We start from the raw sequence: 18,940 nt of genomic DNA, 5'->3' as shown, positions 1-18,940 counted from the left end.
TAATTTTATGAAATTACTTGGATTCCTCTATCTACTTTCAAAGCTCCTGACCCTGAAGTTACCAGCAGGTAAGGATACCATCACACTCTCAATGGCTGCTCAGGATATACCTCCACAGCATCTTAAGCTGACCTAAGTTGCAGTGTGATATCAACGCCAACAAGACGTGCTTCCTCAAGTCCTTATTTGTGCTGGGTCAGGAAGCTAACCAGATGAAAACCACCTAAAAGCAAAACTTAGGGTTTTTGCCTGGTATCTGTTCTAAATTTACCCTCTTCCAATTTGAAGCCATTACCCCTCACCCTATCACCACATAACCTTGTAAAAAGTACCTTCCCAGCTCTCCTGTAGGCCCCCTTTATGTACTGGAAGGCTGCTGTAAGGTCTCCCCAGATCCTTCTCTTCTCCAGGCTAAATAACCCCAACTCTCTCAGCCTGTCCTCATAAAACATTTTCTGCCATAAAAGTATCTGTCAGTGTCCAAACAAAACTCCAACCCTAGCTCCACCATTGCAAGGCAGATGTGAATGATTTTGCATATTGGATGGGAATCGGCGTGTACTTAAATCTGTCTTCTGCACAACTCCAACAAGCACCCACGGAACATTTCAGTTTGAGCACGACACAGGGACTCAAAAGCTCCGGTAATCAAACCCAAGGATGAACCACCTCCACATTGCACTGATACACAACTATACACACATACACACACATACACCCGCAGTTACATATAAGCACACATTTAAGTCCAGCAGTCCCTTGTTGACATCTGTTCATAAGAAGGAGGGCTCATGTTTGTTTAAACGCCCCCACACCTCCGACTCCGCCGGCCCGGTGCGAGGGGCGTCAGGCCGCCACCCTCCCTGTCCCTCAGCCGTGCCCGGCCTGGGCACAACACCCGCCGAGAAACCCGCCGAGAAGCCCTCCGGTCCGCCCCACCCCGGCCCGGCCTAGCCCCGCTCCGCTCCGCTCCCACCGCTTCCCCCTCCATGCCTCCCGGACGTCAGTCCACAACGCCTACGAAAGCGCAGGAGTCCCCGGACCTGGGTCCTACCTCCGCCGCGGAACAGCCAGCGCCACTGCCTCATTAGAAATTCTCACGGCCGTTCTCCAGTGGCCCTCTTCCACCCTCAGACCTCTCCCCTCCCCCCGCTACTCGGTCACCGAGACAGAACGCCACAGCTTCCTCCCCCGTAGCGGTCAGCAGGACATTTTTAGTTTTCATTTCCCATCAGGCACGCCGAGGGCAGCTCGGAAGGTAGAAGGGGCCGCGAAGGCCCCCTCGGGCGCCGGGCGGTCGTTGACGTGTCGGTGGGGAGCGGCGGCGTTTAGGAGCATCATGTGAGTGAGCGGCCTCCCGGTCCCTCGGCTCCCCTCTCCTCCTTCCCTCCAGCGCTAACCCAGTGCTTTCTCCCCGCTTTCCCCAGGTCGAAAGTCACCTTTAAAGTGACGCTCACCTCGGACCCGCGGCTGCCTTACAAAGTGTGAGTGGGGTGGTGGGCCGGGGCCGGGGCCTGAGGCGAGGAGGCGGTGAAAACCGGCGGCAGCGCAAAAGTACGCGCTCGTAGGCCGCGTGGCTTTTAACGGTCGTTCGGGCAGGGCCTCCCCACGCGCGGCTAAGACGTTTTTCTCCCTCCGTGTGAAACGAGAGGCGATTTTGTGTTGTTAAGTCGCCTGTCAGGGCTTTTCGACGGTGTTCTACCGCCATGCCTGTCGTCTTAGGCTTTGACCCGGCCCTTAAAGAGTACCCGCATGTCTTTGGCAAGAGTGCTGGTAAAAGTGAAGTTTTAATTAGTAGTTTATAGCTAGTAAAGCTGCTTTTCAGTTTGTTTTAGCAGTCACATATGTACTTACATTTTAATTTCAGCTTAAGTGTTCCTGAAAGTACACCTTTCACAGCTGTCTTGAAGTTTGCTGCAGAAGAAGTAAGTAGAAAGTGCTGACGCTGTTTTTTGTTTTTTTTTTTTTTTAACTTTTTGATCATTCCTGAAAGCAAAAGCTTTTTAATTGTGAAATATAATGGTTTATTCAGCACAAAGAGTGCTCTTGTTAGATACACGTGGACACAAGCTTTACTGGTGTTGGAGGGGGCCTGCCAAAATTTTCAGAATCCTAAGCTTAGCAGTTCTTGCACAATTTACACATCAACAGCAGGTGTTGGCACATGTCCTGTTCTTCTTTGCAATTAAATTCAGCCATTTTATATCAATAGTGTAGAATTTTATGACAGGAAACATAATTAAACAGTACTGCTATTGAGTATTTAATATTTTAAATTGCTTGTGTAGAATATCCAGAAAATTCTTTAGAATTGTTCAGGAAATTCTTAAACTCTTCTCGCATTCAGTTTCAGTAATCTCTGGTTTTGGAAGATGTATAATTTTTGATTATGGAAAGCATTGAGATTAGGCATATGGGCTAGATTCAAAACACAGACTTAAGTGAATAAGACATGGATAATGTGTTTTTTGGCTTCTGGGTGTTTGATCTTTCACATGGAATCCAAAACCAATAGGTGCCTAAATTCCCTGTATCATGTGTTTGGAAGGATGCATCCTGTTTGTTTCAGTTTAAGTGTACAAAGATTAAGAGATTAAGAGTTCATCTGGGTGTAAACAGTAAAATAAAGTGCTGAAAAGCACGATGGCTTTTTTGTCTACTCAGCAAAGAGTCTGTTCTTGCAATTCCCCTATTGTCTTTTTAGGAAAACATGGAAAATTTTGGGTTGTTGAAGATTTCATTTGTTTAAGTATTGGAATTGTAATAAAATCAATAGTTAGGAAAGTTAATGGATTACATCTTGAGTTTACTTACGTTTTTAGTGTTATACCACTATGTGACAGAAGTTCTTTGTGGAACCACAGTTTTGGGGGAAGGTTGTAGATTGTTTGTTGTAACTTTGCTTGAACAGAACAATGTACAGAATAATAAATGCTGTTAAAGATACCGGCTGATTTAATTGCTTTTTTTTTTTAAACTATGTTTTTTTCCCAATTATTTTTAATCTGAACTAATGCAGCTGTGCCCACACAACCCATACATAGAGACCTAGACTGAAAAGTCTAATAGACTGGTATGAGGGACCAGGAAAGATTGGAGTGGGACTGAATAGTTGGAGACACCAGGAATGAGGGGCCACTTCTGGTGGGAGGGTTGCTATCAAAACTGTTAAGTTTTTTACTCATGGAACCACAGTGTTAGTTGGTGATAGGATCCTCTGTGAAATGGGTTTAGAGAAGAATTATTTACTTAAATATTCACATTTAGCAAACCATTCTTTTAGTTGATGTGAGTATTTTGATCATCCATGGGAGTTTTGCTGTTTGATCTCAGGCCACTCTAGATCAGATTGTTTTATAGAGTAGTTGTAGATGTGTTTTGGAGGCTCACAAGAAAGATTAAAAATGTGTGATGTGTAAGAGAGCCCAGTGTTGTTGGTGCTCACTAGAGTACTTCCATTAAATGCTTATACAATAAACATTTTATTTTAAAGTAAATATAAAATTCAAAGAACACTTTATTAATTTCTCCCCCCAAACAGTGTGGAGCACTTTGTTATTAGCCTGTGTCAGTGATAAATAGAAATTAATAACATGATTTTTTGGAATGTGACACTGTTTTAGTTGTCACTGCTGATGTGTTATTGAAGCTTTTTACATCTCTATGAGAGGATGCAGAACTAAATGCTTTGAAAACACACAGCAAGAAAGACTGTTAGAGTCTTCCCCAGGAATGAAGTTCCTTTGATGCTTTGTGAACTGACATTGAAAGAGAGAGGATTTTTTTCTTGTATAAATGGTTTTTGTTCCTCAAAATGCATGTCTTAACATCAACTTATGCTGTCTACTGTGATTCAGGTACCAGTTTCACGGTACCCTGTATGAAACATACAAGGAAAAGATCAAACTGTACCCCTGGATTTTGGACAAAGATGTTAGTTGGTCTCCAAGGGAAGTGCATTATCTCCTCACTGGTTAAAGCATTTGGGGCAGAGAAGGATATAAGCTTCAGCTGTTTAGCCTTAGCAAGTTTCTACGTAGTCATTTTTCAGAGTCTTAAAGTTTGGCCAAATTGTAACCAGAATTCCCCTGGAACAGAAGAACGGTCATCTTGTATATCAACTTTCAGTCACAGTGCTTTGTCGGAGGTTACAGTTTTTCCAAGTAAAGTTTTCTGAATTACTTTCATTGCATAAAACAAGATGTGTTCCTTCTTTTTTTTTTTTTTTTCTTGGAAATAACTGAAATACCGCACAGATTTTTTTCTGTCATGTCTAGCACATCACATAGCATTTGAAAGTTCATTGTACACAATTCACGATTGACAAGAGCTGGAAGTGAAAGAAAACTGTGTCATTCAATGGGGAGGTCACAGGAAGCCTCAATCATTTGTAGCAGTCTCAGCCCTTCCCAATATATACATTTGGCAGTGATAATTTGGATAATACAAATTGAACTCTTTCTTTATTTTTTATTTTCTGTTTGTCTTACAGTCTATACATAAAAATATAAGTTGACATGTAGAGTGTTGGAAACACTGTTCTCTCTAGTTCTTTATCCATTTATAGTTCTTTCCACAGTTATCACAGTTTATTGTGATAGTGTTAATGTTCTCATTTACAACGTGTGATATCTATTGTTTTTTTTCCGTCATCTGTTAGAGCTACTGTGTACATACCTCAGGTGTGCTTTTGCACAAAAAACCTCTCGTACATTTGTGGAATTGTTACTAAAGTAGTCATCAGTTTCCATTAAATAAAGTTAAATTTTATTCTGTCATAAACAGGTGTATATTTGAAACTATTATTTTGTTTTTCTAATGTTACTCTTGATAGATTGATGCTAAAATACTATGGTTTAATGCACTTATCTGCTATTCTTTGTGCCAAAAGGAAATGAGCTTATTGCTGTAGAGGATTTTTGTCATCATTGTAAAAAGTGAGAAAGGGGTATAATTGTTGTTATATGATTGTCATACTTCCTTATAATTTGACTGTAGATGTTGACAAATATATTTCCTAGCATTGGAGAAAATAAGTTGTGTGGCAACCTCAGTTATCAATTTATAAGGATCTTAAAGCAAACAATTATGTTTTTTTTAAAGTGTGTGAGTTTGGGGCTGGGTGTTACCCAATTTGGTTTCAAAGCAAGCCAGGGATTAGTGATGACAGAACTTCTTTGCTACTTGAGTATCCATTTGACTTTGTATGACAGCAAGTTTGTATATTTTCAGCATAGGAAACATATGCTTAAGCCACAGGAACGATGTTTGATTTAAGTAGTGAACCATATCGCACCAAATTATGTGTAATTATTTCCAATGGTAGTTTCCCTTTCTGTGTTATACTTATGATGATTTTCATGTGCTGAGTATATAGCTGACAACTGTTGCTGTTTGGCCCAGTATTTTGGGTGAAGATATAACAAAGTGTTTTTCACAGAATCACAGCATTGTAGGGGTTGGAAGGGACCTTCAGAGATCATCTAGTCCAATCCCCCTCCCAAAGCAGGTTCACCTAGAGCAGGTTGGACAGAAACACATCCAGGCGGGTTTTGAATATCTCCAGAGAAGGGGACTCCACAACCTCTGTGGGCAGCCTGTTCCAGTGCTCTGTCACCCTTAAACTAAAGAAGTTCTTCCTCATGTTGAGATGGAATTTCCTGTGTTCCAGTTTGTGCCTATTGCCCCCTTTTTTTAAAAAATTCTCTTTTAACACAATGCAATATGAAGTAATAAGAGAATCTTAACTAGTGCTTCACTGACTGGTGGCCACACAGTTCGCGTGCACCAGATAGATTCTTCTACTGAAAAGCAAAGTGACACAAAATGTGTGGAGATGTCCATCCTTCTGTGAATGATCCACCCCTTTCATGCATTGTTGTGTATCAGAAGAGAGAGGAGAAACGAGAAGAGGCACTTAACATTCTAGAAGTTACATTTTGGGGTTTTTTTTCAGGTGATTTAGGATGAAAGATCCATAGTATCACTTAGTTACAATAGAAACCTGCGTGTTGAAAAATAACTTAAGCAGTAAGTTAAACATATATTATCTGCTTGTTCTTTTTTGTTTGATTGTTTTATTCCTTTACTTTTTGAATTGGAGATGGACTTATTGCAGGAGGCAGAGCTTAATATGGTTGACATTAATCCAACTGTTCAAACCTTATAAATTCATTTTCTCCTATTATGTAAAAAAAAACACAAACCAAACAAACAACATCACAAAACCCAAACATGTTAAAAGATTTGTCCTTAGGCTGCTAAGTCAACATTCTCAAAGTCAGTGAACTTGAGAATGAAGGCTTACTTTCTTCAGCATATGATACATATATGTTAACTGTTACGAGATGGCATGTTATTTTTTACATTCTTACTGTTAAATATGTAGCTCCTATTTTATCAACTACATTATTCAAATCTTGCTCTGAAGACAAATTGTTACTTTCCTCATGGCCTTTCTACAATGACACTGGTACCTTTTGCGGAAATTACTGTGTTCATGTCAGCCTGCAAGATGAGGAGGTGACACCATTTACCTGCTATGGATAAAAAGCTCAGAGAGAAAAAAAAAAAATCTACTGATTTTGTGTGTCTGGAGATAAAAAGCTTCCCAGTTTTTCAGTATGTTAATAATTAAAGAACTGTATTCAAGCATGGTTTCTGTGAGCTTTAGCTGTTGCTGTTAATACATAGTGTTTCTTCCAATCAAACCTGGAAAACTTAAGTTGAGCAACTGGAAAATGAGAAAAGCACAACTAGTGAACGCCATTGAAAGGCATGGCTGAAGTGACTTGTTCAGCAGATGGGAGAGCTCTGTGGTTCTTCCAGGGAAGCACTCGGTGTTAGCACTTACCTTAAGGTTTGTTCATTGTGTTAAGTAAAGGAGCAACCTTTGGTCCTCAGACCAAGTAGCACTGATGGACTTCCACCCACCTCTTCTTTCTTGTGTGGTCCGGCCCGTTACGTAGTGTAGGATTTTTATCTGACCTTGCCTGGCTCCTTGTAGTCCTGAGATATAATTATTCTTGGCTTCCCCATCTCAGTTCAGATCTTCTGAAACAATTTGAAAACTGTGTGCAATGCAACCTCACCTGAGTAGGGCTTTTCATATTCCAAAACTGATCGCATATGTTGCGTATGAAGGTGAGGTACCGAGGACACCTACGGTGGTGACTGAGGGTACAAAGCCTGCGTAGGCGGGTGTCAGAAATCTGAGGAAACCAGGTCTGATGCAGTGCTATTAGTGCTTCCTTTTGTAACCAAATCCTGGAGTGAACTCTTCTCTTGGAACAGTGTAGTTGGAGAGGTCCCAGTAGAGCCAGGGAGAAAGCTACGAAATTGGTCGAAAGTAATAAAGATTAGCTCAAGCTGGTTCTTGTTTAACTCCTGTTAGACATAACAGGTATGCTTCTTAGAAGTTCATTTCCATACATGTTTTAGGTATTCCTATCTTTAGTATAATAAGAACTAATATTTCTTGACTTCGCAGATGCTGTACTTCTATATTTTATCCAATGAGCAGCAATAATTTAATTTAATTAGTTGTTTAGTACTGCCAATTTCACATTCTGTATTGAGGTCTCTAATCAACTTTGACTTTAAACCTTTATTTTGCTATATCTGTAAATCTGAGAGGAATCTTTTATCATAATTTTTTTGTACCTGAATCAGCTAAAATTGTAATTGCTTTGTATATCCCCTATACAATTTCTGCTTTAACTATGTCTCTTATGTTATTTTGTCCTGCTTTTATTCCGTTTAGTTCAAAGTTCCTGCGGCAACAAGTGCCATTATAACAAATGGTAAGAATATAGTTTATATGGGTTTTTTTTATAGTTTTTGTATCGTAGTTTCAGTGCAGGGGTATTGATAAAAGCAAAAGTATCTTTTCTTTCATAACCTCTAGAGACTGCAAACTGGGTTTAATAATATTGCAGAATTAATTAAATTGCTTATGCACGGAATGAAGGTATTAAACCATTAATACTATTAATTTGGTTTTGCCTAAATATGTAGCTTGGATTTTCTGTGCTGAAGGTTTCTTGTTAGCTCCTGTGATAAGACTAGTTTTAGTTATAGCAAATAGCTGCATGAAGACCTGATGTAATAATTATATCTTGTTGGTATATTATATTTTTTGAGCTGTAAGTTTAGTGTAGTAAATTGCAATATGTCTCTTTCATCTCCACCTCTTTTTTTTTTCTCTTCTCCATTTATTTTTTTTTTTCCTAGATGGTATAGGAATAAACCCTGCACAGACAGCAGGTAAGTTATTATTTATGAAGCCCAGTATTAAAAAGCTTAGTTATTTTTCTTTTAAACCAATGCTTAGCACTCAGGGTTGATTTCTATTTTAAGTTTTGATTTCTTAAATGGGAGAAGCATTACCCAGTAGCTGGAAGCTACAGTCAGTGTATTGTGTAAAAGGTTAAATCCTCAGAACTGTTGTTCAGCATTTGTTTATTTAGGTGTGTGAAAAAATGAGACACTTCGGATCTTTAGAGCTTAGCTATTTAGTGTGCAGTTTAAAAGAATAATACTGTTACACATTACTGAAACAAGTAATAGCTGTATTTTTCCCCACTATACCTAGTTCAATAGTATTTGCTACTTTAGCAGCACTTCTGATGAGATATATTTAAAAAATAATACTCAGTTTTAGAGCAAGAAATCTTAAGTGCTTTGGAAAGCATGTTTTCAAGAAGAGAGGATCTTGTTGCTGATAGCCCTCTTGTTCTCACCAAGGAATTCCACGTGAGAAATCTCTGATTTCGACTGTGGAGGCTTGCTATGAGACAAGAGTTTCTCTCTACCAAAAGGTTTTCTCCATCACCTCCTGAAATATATGGAAACATAGTACAATTCACCATCTGTACTAATGATGTGGAGTATCTTGTTAGGGATACAGTGGAGTATCTTGTTAGGGAAGAAACGTTCGTGATTTTCTACTAAGAAATAATAAAAATGGCTTTGGTGCTTGTGGAACCCAGTTACCCAGTGAAAACTGTGAATCTAATTTTACTCCTGCTTGCGAACGTGATGAACAGTGGATGAAAACTTGCTGTTTCTGTATTTTTGTATGAAATCTCTGCCAGGTCTCGTTCATTTGTGCCCTCTGTTTGCCAGTCATTTTTGAATGTACCACACCATTTTTTTTCAAATCTGAAGAGAATAAGAAAGCAAGGTATTATCAGCATACTTAGCTATGTAAGATAAATAGTATAAAGTAAATCCCTGCAGAGCATGTAATAGTATCTGATGATAGGAAGAGCAGTTGCTTGACATTAGTTTGGGTAATTTCTTGGAGTTGTGAAAGGAATCATTTAAATTTAGTGACCCTTTTCTGAGCTCTGTGATTGCATCAACAACATTTGAAAATGAAGATCAAATGAGTGTTTGGCTTTCTGCTCCACTGGAGGTTTCTGTCCTTCCTGGGCTTGCCTTAGGACACCTAAATTATGGTTTGACAGGTGTACAGCCTCAGGCAGACTCCTCAGCTGATGCTGTCCTCATCATGATCCATGACCAAGTGTATTAAAAACAGATGATAAAACTAACAATTTAGTTTAGCTACGAGATCATCACCCACAGTGTAAAGCCATATTTTCACATTACCACTCAAGAATACGTAGGCAAAACAGGTAAAGTCAGTTGTTGAAGTCAAGGTATGCTTACACTGTTTCTCTTCCTCAAAAGTATACTTTCATTTTCTGTTATGTAGCTCAAGTTAGTTTTAGCTTAATCCTGCAAAGTAAATGTATTTAGGAGTATTTGACTCCTGAATGAAAACATCCATATGGTAGTTCATAATGCTTGCAGCTGTGCATATTGAATTCACGTCTCCAATTGATTTGCCAGTTGATTATATATGCTCTTATAAATGTTGAAGATTTATTCTGTAGTAGTGTAAGACAGCATCTAATTTTTAAGGATCAGGTAGATCAAAAGCATCTAGATGCAAAATGCTTTCATCACACTCTTAATCTTATCTGCAAATGTAAGATTAGGCACATGGATTATTTTTGTTTTAATGTAGAAGGTACCATTGCCCTGACAGTGCTGTGTGATGATGCCCTTAAACTGGAGGAAAAGAAAAAAGGACCAACCCAAAAAACACCCCACCCCTCAAAAAAAAACAACCACCCAAAGAATGACCTATATCAAACCTAAGACCCAGACCAAAATCCCTCCTCAGTTTACAAGTAAACATATATTCTGTAGATATAACCTTATGTTTAGCCTTATTAATTGATATCTCAGAAAACTGGTAGGGTAAAACGTATTTTTTTTTTCCTTCTTTTTTTTTTTTTTAATACATATATTAAAGTTCCTGTAGATTGAACAGTTACATTAGTCTTCAAAAACTTCCTAAAATAAGATGATCTAGTATTAAAATCTTAGTAATCCTTGAGGATTTCAGAGGTTTTGTACTGTTCCACTATTTTCCCACCTTTCTGAATAAAAGTACTCCTCAAGTATGACTTTCATTCTCCCTACATGATTCCATGGAGCAGGGGGAATAAAAACTGAAAAGGCTAGACTTAGCACTTAATTCCTGTATTGATTTCAATTTTAAGTCCTTGACAGTTCAGGGAATAGTATGCCATAACTTTAATAAAACCACTGTGATATTAATGGTGGAAACAGACTGAGGGGCAGGGTGAACTGCTGTCTGCATGAAATGCAGCTGTGGCCTGTTTTAAAATTTTAGAGTTTTATGATGGCAATTGCAATACGGATGCTTTTCGTCTAGATTAGTAAAATCCGTTCTCTGGTTTGCTGGTGTGCCAGATTTGCATTCAGTGGCTTTTATAGACCTCTTCAGTATGTGGTCCTGGCAGATCCCTAAAAACAACATCTTCTGACAACACATTCTTTTGAACTGATTTTCAGATACTTGTTATGTTGAATAAGTAGAATGGTTTCAATCCTGATCCATGTGCCGGAAAAGTGAAGTTTTGAAAAAGGGTAGCTTTGTTCCAACGTGCTGATGACTTGAACAAATGTAAATATCTTAATCTTTTTTATGCGAGCACTCTACAGCCATGAAATAGGGCACTTGGGAGAGAAATACAGTTATTCTGGTTTTACAAGTCAACGCAAAAATGAGTAAGAATAGGTAGATACTATTGAAACCTGATATTGTAGAATTGCATACAGACTGTTTCATGCAATAGCAGTATGATGTTAAACAAAAAGTTCCATATAGTAATTAAATAATGCATCACTTTTAGCAATGTGTTTTCATTTTCAAATGTTACATTTAATAGAAGAAAGTGGCAACCTGAATGGCAATCTTGAATATATGCAGCAAATATTCTAGATATCTAAGTATTAGAAACTTCTAATTTTCATACTATGTCCTCTTGAAAAGACTATCATGATGACTATACAGTAATAAGTATGAAGTTAAAGATATTTTTTTTTTTACTAAAATGAGACTGAGTTATACTTCGATATGTGGAGAGCCTTCCTAAAAGAAAAGTACAGCTGAAGTTCTGAAGTTAGAAGCAGATATGTACTGAACCAAGGAGAGAATTAAAAATGAGTATATGCATTAAGGCCCTCAAGATTAAAAAAAAAAAAAAATTATGGAGAAGTAAAACTTCATTTCCTGGTCTTGAAATTATTATCGTGTATAAGTGAAATCAGACGTTGAAGTATGGAACTGCAAAGTTTGAAAGGCCATAGCTTGCAAGTCTGATTAGATGACTTTGGGTCTGGTATTTTTGTTTAAACATAAGAGTTATTTGGAGTAAGAGGGATAAGATAAAATTCCATGGCAACATAAAAAATATGTTTCTGGCTTATTAGAGGAATTACTACAAAGATGTGAAACACTGACCTAACATTATTATCCTTTAAAGGTGTATGCTTGTTTAGCTAACATTTTACTTACTTGGTTGGTTGGTTGGTAACACATTCTGTTTTGTTTGTTTGTTTAGGAAATGTATTTCTAAAGCATGGTTCAGATCTACGGATTATTCCCAGAGATCGAGTTGGGAGTTCTTAACATCTGAAACATTTGGAATAAGTGACATTGTAATGCACAAAAGGTCAATTTATTTTGGAACTCCAAAATACAACTAATGAATTGGCCTTTTTTAAAGCAAGCAAAAATGACTTCCCAGGATTTGATTTTTTTTTTTTTTTTTTAAAACAGAGATAAGGTTTCATTTTCATGTTAAAAAATGTTAACTCATGCACTGATTCTTCCCTGACTAATAGAAGAATGGGCTGATTGCATGTTACGTTCCAGAAAGAAAGATGGACTTCTCTATAGGTGTTACTGACACCACAAGGGTAAACACATTGTCACAATCAATAGATATTTAAAATAGTGGCTGTTGTTGAGCCTGCTTTGCAGAAGGGGGACCTGTGTTATGATTTTGCTTCAAAGAAATTGGTCTTACGGAGTGCTACAACTTTTTCTTTTTTTTTTTTTTCCCCTTTTTTTTTTTCCTAAACTTACTTCCATGTTTAGAGGAACAGTTTTCAGATGGTTCAAGTATTAAGCTCAAATAGAAGGGAAATTTCAGGGGTCTGTTACTCAGATAAGTAAATAACTGCCAAATGTTCCAAAGTAATTGTACAATTTAATTGCTGCAAATGTTTTAGGTAAAGGAGAAAACAGAGGTTTCTATGTGTTAAAACTTTTGTTTTACGTATTGTGAAGTTGAGTTAAATGTAGTTTCAGACAATTTATGGGACCTAATATCCTCACATGGAAGTGCCGTCAGCTGAGAGGGATTGCAGCATAATTTGGGAATGTGTGGGTACTGCTCAAGAATGTTGTTCCTTTTTCAGTAAACTAATATTGGTTCTTTCTAAAAGTCTTGTTTTGTTACTGCGTGTTACATGGGGAAAAGTGTAAAATTCATTGAAATGTTTGTGTTCCGATTATATGCTGCTTGTTTATAAATTGCCATAAGTAAACTACCAGTTGTGTATTTTAATTAGAGAAATTGCTGCTTTTCTTGAACTGGTAATCTACTTTGTGATTTAATGTATTTGGCAAAATCTTAACCTGTTGCATTTTTTTTCTGTCCTACTGAGTTTAACAGAAGGAGCAATGGGAAATGCAGTGCTTGGTTAAATGAATATTGTCACAAATACAACTGTCCTGTGCAATAATTGTGCTCTAGAAAAGATGTTCAGATAATGTGTGAGATAGTGCAGAAGTACAAAATGCCCTTCTGAATGGATTTAAATTGAGTATATAGAGAAAACCTCTTCTGAAAATGGTATTTGACTACAAACATTTTCCAACCCTAAGATAAATTGTAAAATTCTGGATTTTCCTTTATTTTAATAAACAATTATATGAAAAAGGTGCAGACTTTGTTCCTCTTATATTTTTAATTAGGTTTTGACAATAATTAAAAACTCTACCCCTTGACCTTATAATCAACATGCTTTGAGATTCATTTCAAGCCAAAAAATTCTTATTATGCAGAATTCTACAGAACACTGGCCTTAAAGGGCAGAGTGCATAGTTTCTATTAATCGAATGCCACAATATAATTAGGATGAACCAGATTAGTTGCTTGTCTTTTTTGTCTTCAAATCTCTTGACTGAATACATGAAAAAACACCTGATACTGGGATATAACAAACAGGAACCTTTGTTTTTTTCCTGTCTAAAGGTACAATATCGTTTATAAAAGGCCATTGTGGTTTAATGCATTTTGAAACTAAGGTGCTTTGATGTTTATGTAAAGGAGGGTTATGTAAAAATAACTGCAGATGATACCTAACATTTCTTACACTGTTACTTAGATAAAAACACAGATAGCACAAAGTATTTGTTTGACATACTGCATTCTAAGTAGTTTATGTAACATGCAAAGGATCTGTTAACTTGGAACAATAACTGGTCTTTGTAGTACTTTCTATGTTAATTACACCTTTGTCTCAATATGGTCTCTAAAATCTGAACATAACTTTTCTGTTTGGTAGAGGCTTGATTTCCGTAGTAAAATGTACTTAGCAGATGTTTACAAGTTGATTTGATGTTTGCAAGTTCATTTCCTTGTATCTCAGTCATGTTTGACATGGTTGTATAGAAAAAATTTTAAGTTTAGAACCAGACTTCCTAGGGCTTGGGAGTCATCATAAGATCATGAAAAGTGCTGTGCTGCCAGACTTGTACTGGTTTCTTGAACCATATGTTGAGGCATACTTTAGAAATCAGCTCTACCTGGAGTTTGTATTGTCTTCGGCTCTGGTTATAACTAGACTGCTGTTAAATGAAAGACTTCTGCTTTTTGTGATTAATTTCGTCACACCTTTGCTGAAGTCATTTTTTTTTTTTTTTTTTTGTCTTTTCTGTATTTGTAAAAGGATCACTGGTTTATGTTACAAAGATACTCTATGAAGAGAAATTTTGGCAGAATCATTAATGTGAAAAGTCTCATCAAAACTTAAAGAACTGTAATCATTCTTTTGGTTTATACAATATTATATTAGTCTTATTTTTCTCAGATCTATTATTTGATAGAATTTGAAGATACCATTGAAATTTTTCAGGAAGGGAAACACAGTGATCTGATGAAATACGGAAGAACTGGAAGAGTTAGGAAATGGCCCTGATAATAGTTCTGGCAGTAGTATGGCTTTCTTCCTTGTGTTCCAAAGTCACAAAATCCAACTTTATTCTGTTGGAGATGTAAGAAAATATTTTTCTCTCTTGTTGCTACAAAATAAGAAACATAAAAATTGTTGACAGCAGGGCTCAAAAGTTGAGAATTTTTCTTCTTTGTGCTTAGGTTGATGGTGAAAACCCACCTCCCGCTGCTGCTCCAGTGATACAATGAGCAGTTGGAGCGAGAGAAGGAGCTGTGCCAGTACAACTGCAGAATGTTAGTGGATTCTAAAGGTGCTGGGGACACAGCAATCCTTTGTATGGCAGCATGCGGGTGGCCATCAAATGGAGCACTTTAATGGGGTAGTAGAAAAAACTAAATCCTGCAGTCATCCTAGTAGTGCTGTGGAGACTGTTTCAGTGATGCTGGCAGGAGCACTAAGCTCCAGCTGGGTAAAATTCAGTCCATGTGCAGTATGTAGTGTTCAGATTTAAATACAGTATACCCGACTGTACATCTCGGTAGTGAATTTCAGCCACTGTTCCTTCTGATGGAAGATAACTGCCGGGGAGTATTCACAAAGGCTAGCACGATCTTTTTGCAAGTAATCTGTGCAGGCTGTTTCTGAAGTTAATGGAATTGAGAGTTCTCCAGAGAGAGATTCAGAGTAGCTAAGTGAATCTTCAGTTCTGAATTGTCATCTGGAGGACCCTTTTTCTCTTTACTGCCTAGAGAAAGCCACTGAGGCCTTAGCCTACAGAGGCTAATGTTAACCTTTGTGAATACCTTCCCCAACAGGTACTTCCCCCTTCCTCTCAATATTATATGTTATAGCATTGTACTACCTACTCGCTGTTGCTTGATCTTGATGTTCTGCACAAAGCTCCCAGGGTCTTGCTTAAAACCAAAAATACAAGAACTTGTTTGCATGAAAACAAACCTGCTTTTTTTATGTAATACAATTTGTTGAATGCATCTTTTTGCCTTTTTTTGCCTTTTTTGCTTTTTACAGCAGGTTCAGCAGCCTTGGTGGGAGTGTGGGGAAGCCTTGTTATTTACAGAAGGCTTTGTCAGGGTAAAATTAGTTCTGTCTACAAAGAAGAAAATGTATATACTGGAGAAGAAAACAAAAGATTCTACTACTTCATTTTTTCACAGTATAGTATTGGTCTCCTTTATCTCCTTGAAGAGGTTAAATGTTCCTGGAAAGCAGATTTTAAAGGGTTTGGAATGCATACAAATAGCTGCTAATAGAGGGACCGGGTGCAGGTGCTGCTATCTATGACTATGAAGAAAATCCTGAGGCTGAGTGGGAACTGTCAGTGTCTTTCACTGATGAGAAATACCAGATGTTGCATGTAAGAACTATACCAACTTTAGAGGTTTTTGATCATTTTAATGGAGAAAATAGGTCAAGTTTGTCCTACAATTAAGGTCTATTTATAGACCTTGAAAGTAATAGTCATATGGTGGGAGTGAGAAGATGACTGTCCACAGTCCCTTTCACTGCTCATGAGATTCAGCTGTTGTATCAGTTCTTCGTGAGTGCCGCTTTAGAAGATTGACGTTTGTTTTTATATATGACTTGAGGTCTAATTACAGGATTCAATAAAGGAGCAAATGTTAGTTATTTGGAATTCAAATTAATTGCATACAGAGTTGTTCACAGTTTTCCCCAATAATTTGTCCCTAGTTGTCTGAAAAAAAAAAAAAACCTTAGCATTATGATAAATAGAAGTACAGCACCCATTTCCTGTTCGCTTACTAAAATGAGATCAAAAGTGTAGTCATTTAAGTGATTGTCATATCTTCTGATAACATAGACTTGATTTCATGTCCTGGCACAAATGAATTTTTAAAGGCTGTTTCAAAATATCGTTGACTGTTATCCAATCACTACAGTCCAATGAAAACAGCAGTGGTGCTGTTCACTGTCTGTCTTGGCAAATGAACAGTGAGAATTCTGCAAACTTACAGTAGTAACTGTGCAAACTAAGCAAATAACTGTCAGCAGGTTGCTGTGCAAGAGTGGCTTAAATGGTTCTTTTTGCCACTCACGTGTCTGCTGCTAATTTAATGTTATATTTCTTGACATTTTTGTTGTGTAGAGCTAGGCAAAAGAGCTACTTCAAAGTCTGTCACAAAAGTGCGTTAATTTCCTGCCCAAAATTAATTGCTTTTACCTGACGGTTCAGGTTACTGTTACTGTCACGCGGTTATGTTAAACACTTTCTTACAGGTGCTACAATTTCAGTAGAAGCAGTCAGCATTGAGCTGACTGACCTGTTCAGGTTATCCACTTCCAGGGAAGTGAGGTTGCCCTCTGTGGAGTCAATTGATACATGTCTGGATATTGCCCACTAGTAAGTTACCAACACTTTAGTTGATAATTCTTCAGAGAGCCTTAAAATAAAATCTGGGAAATGTGGCCTGCTGCTCTAATATGCATGACATAGAGCCATATCACAGGAAAAATGCTGCTGAAATTAAGGGGATTGCTGTTGCGGTGGAAAGAACTGGTCCTAACAACTAGACAGTTTTCCATATGGAACCAGATTCGTTCCTCAAATTTGACTGTTGGGGTTTTTGGTTTGCTTTTTTTTTTTTTTTTGCTAATTTTGTGAATTCCTTATGAAAGTGTTTTGTTTTGTTTTCTGTGCTGTCTGTATGGCTTCTTGCACAATAAGGAGGAAATCCAGAATGATGTCTGGGTTGACAACCCTGTGCCTTGAACCAGACAGAGGGGAATTCCAGCCCTTGTTCTGGGAATGGTGTCTGTATTGTACATCCAACAACCAGCAGTTAAAACAAGGAAGAGATCATGAGTAGAGGGAGAAGGATACTGGCTTTCTAAGGCAAATCAAGAGAGAGCATTCCAAATACTGATAAGTATCTCCATTTGCTCATTTTCTCTCTGGTAGTACACTCCTTCCTTTACAGTTGCCTATGTTTATGCCCTCAGGTCAGGATAGCATGTAACCTACCGTTTTCAGTATTCCCCTGAGAAATGAGAGAGATGTTGATCTTCAGGATAAGGAGAAAATTGGATCTTCATCTTAATACTGTAGGTGAGATTAAGCAGCCAAACTCCTAGGAGGTAGGGGGAATGCCCTGACTCCAAACTAGTAGGATCAGAGTCAGATCTTCGTGGAGTTGTGGAGGGCTTGCAATACATAAGAAGGGCATTGACAAACTGGAGTAAGTCCAGAGGGCTACCAGGATAGTTAGGGAAGTGAAGCACATAATGTAGGAGGAGAGAGTGACAGAGCTGGCTTTATTCAACCTGAAGCAAAGGTAAGGGGGAATCTTTCAAACATCTAAGGGATGGTTGTGTAGAAGATGAAGACAAAATTGAGTTAGAGAGGGACAGTGAAAGCAGTGGATGTAGGCTGCAGCATGGAAATTTCTGATTAATTATAAGGAAAGAAGAATTCACAGAGTGCGTGGACACTGGAACTGGTTGCTAAAGGAGGCTGTGGAGTCTCCATGTGTGGTGATACCCAAAAGATGATTGGACAAGGCCCTGAGAACTCGTGTAACTGAGGCTGGCCCAGGGCTCAGTGGGGCTTGGACCAGAAAACCCCAGAGGTCCTTTCCAACCTAAGATAGTCCCTGGCCATTTCTTTCCATAATCCCTCTCTCCCAAGTTTTTCTTGATAAAGAGCTACATCTTGCTTTACCTTAGGTATCTGCCCAGATAGTGGTGACATGGCAGAGACACAGCTCTTCCTACTTGGCCACCGTTTGCCCTCCACACACCAACTTTGTCAGAATAGCTATAAAGGATTACAGTCTTTGACCTCCTGCTGGAGTGGCAGTAAAAGTTTGGCCAGAGGGAACGGTCAAAATCTTAGTATCCTCTACTGTTGTTTAGAAGCTGTGATGCTGTCACAGTTGCATGAGAAGTGTGGAGTCTGATAGATGAAATATAAATGCATGTGTATTCATTATGATGTTAACATCAGCCATTTTGTAAATTACATTTTTTATGTTTAAATTGAAAACAAAAAGGTGATGATGGATGTAGCTAATCAGCTAATGTTTATTGCAGTAGCTTTCTAAACCACATTTGCCCTTCGTGGGCAGGGGAGGGAATGTAAATAGCATTACTGTAATAAAATGCTGTCAGAGGATCCATGTTGCTTGAAAAATTAACATCTTTCAATTCATTTTTACATTGACGTTTCCAGTTAGCAGTAGTGATTTAGCAGTAGAGACCCATTAACTTGTGACAGGGTTCTGTTCTATTGCTATAGGCTCTCGAGTAGGATACAAATAATACTGGCTAACAATAACAGCAGCTAGGCATCTCTACCCCCAGGATGAATAGTGAAAGATCGTACGAGCACTCAATG

The 18,940-nt window shown here is 38.1% G+C and overlaps 1 protein-coding gene across 2 annotated transcripts; it reads left to right on the top strand.

Annotated features, from left to right (window-relative positions):
- The first annotated feature begins 1,312 nt into the window (after positions 1–1,312).
- Positions 1,313–13,329, top strand: UFM1 (ubiquitin fold modifier 1). 2 transcript variants are annotated; one of them, XM_082484433.1, is made up of 7 exons: positions 1,313–1,341; positions 1,428–1,484; positions 1,868–1,925; positions 7,763–7,802; positions 8,233–8,266; positions 9,083–9,184; positions 11,946–13,329. In XM_082484433.1, coding segments are annotated over exons 1-7 (438 nt in total). In that variant the 5' UTR covers positions 1,313–1,339; the 3' UTR covers positions 12,091–13,329. The 2 variants fall into 2 exon arrangements, with proteins under 2 accessions (XP_082340559.1, XP_082340560.1); XM_082484434.1 differs by lacking the exon at positions 9,083–9,184 and having other exon boundaries at positions 8,233–8,265.
- The last annotated feature ends 5,611 nt before the right edge of the window (positions 13,330–18,940 follow it).

This window comes from Vanellus vanellus, assembly GCF_965231255.1.
Source record: "Vanellus vanellus genome assembly, chromosome: 1".
NCBI lineage: Eukaryota > Metazoa > Chordata > Aves > Charadriiformes > Charadriidae > Vanellus > Vanellus vanellus.
This window is presented reverse-complemented; position numbering and strand designations above follow the sequence as displayed.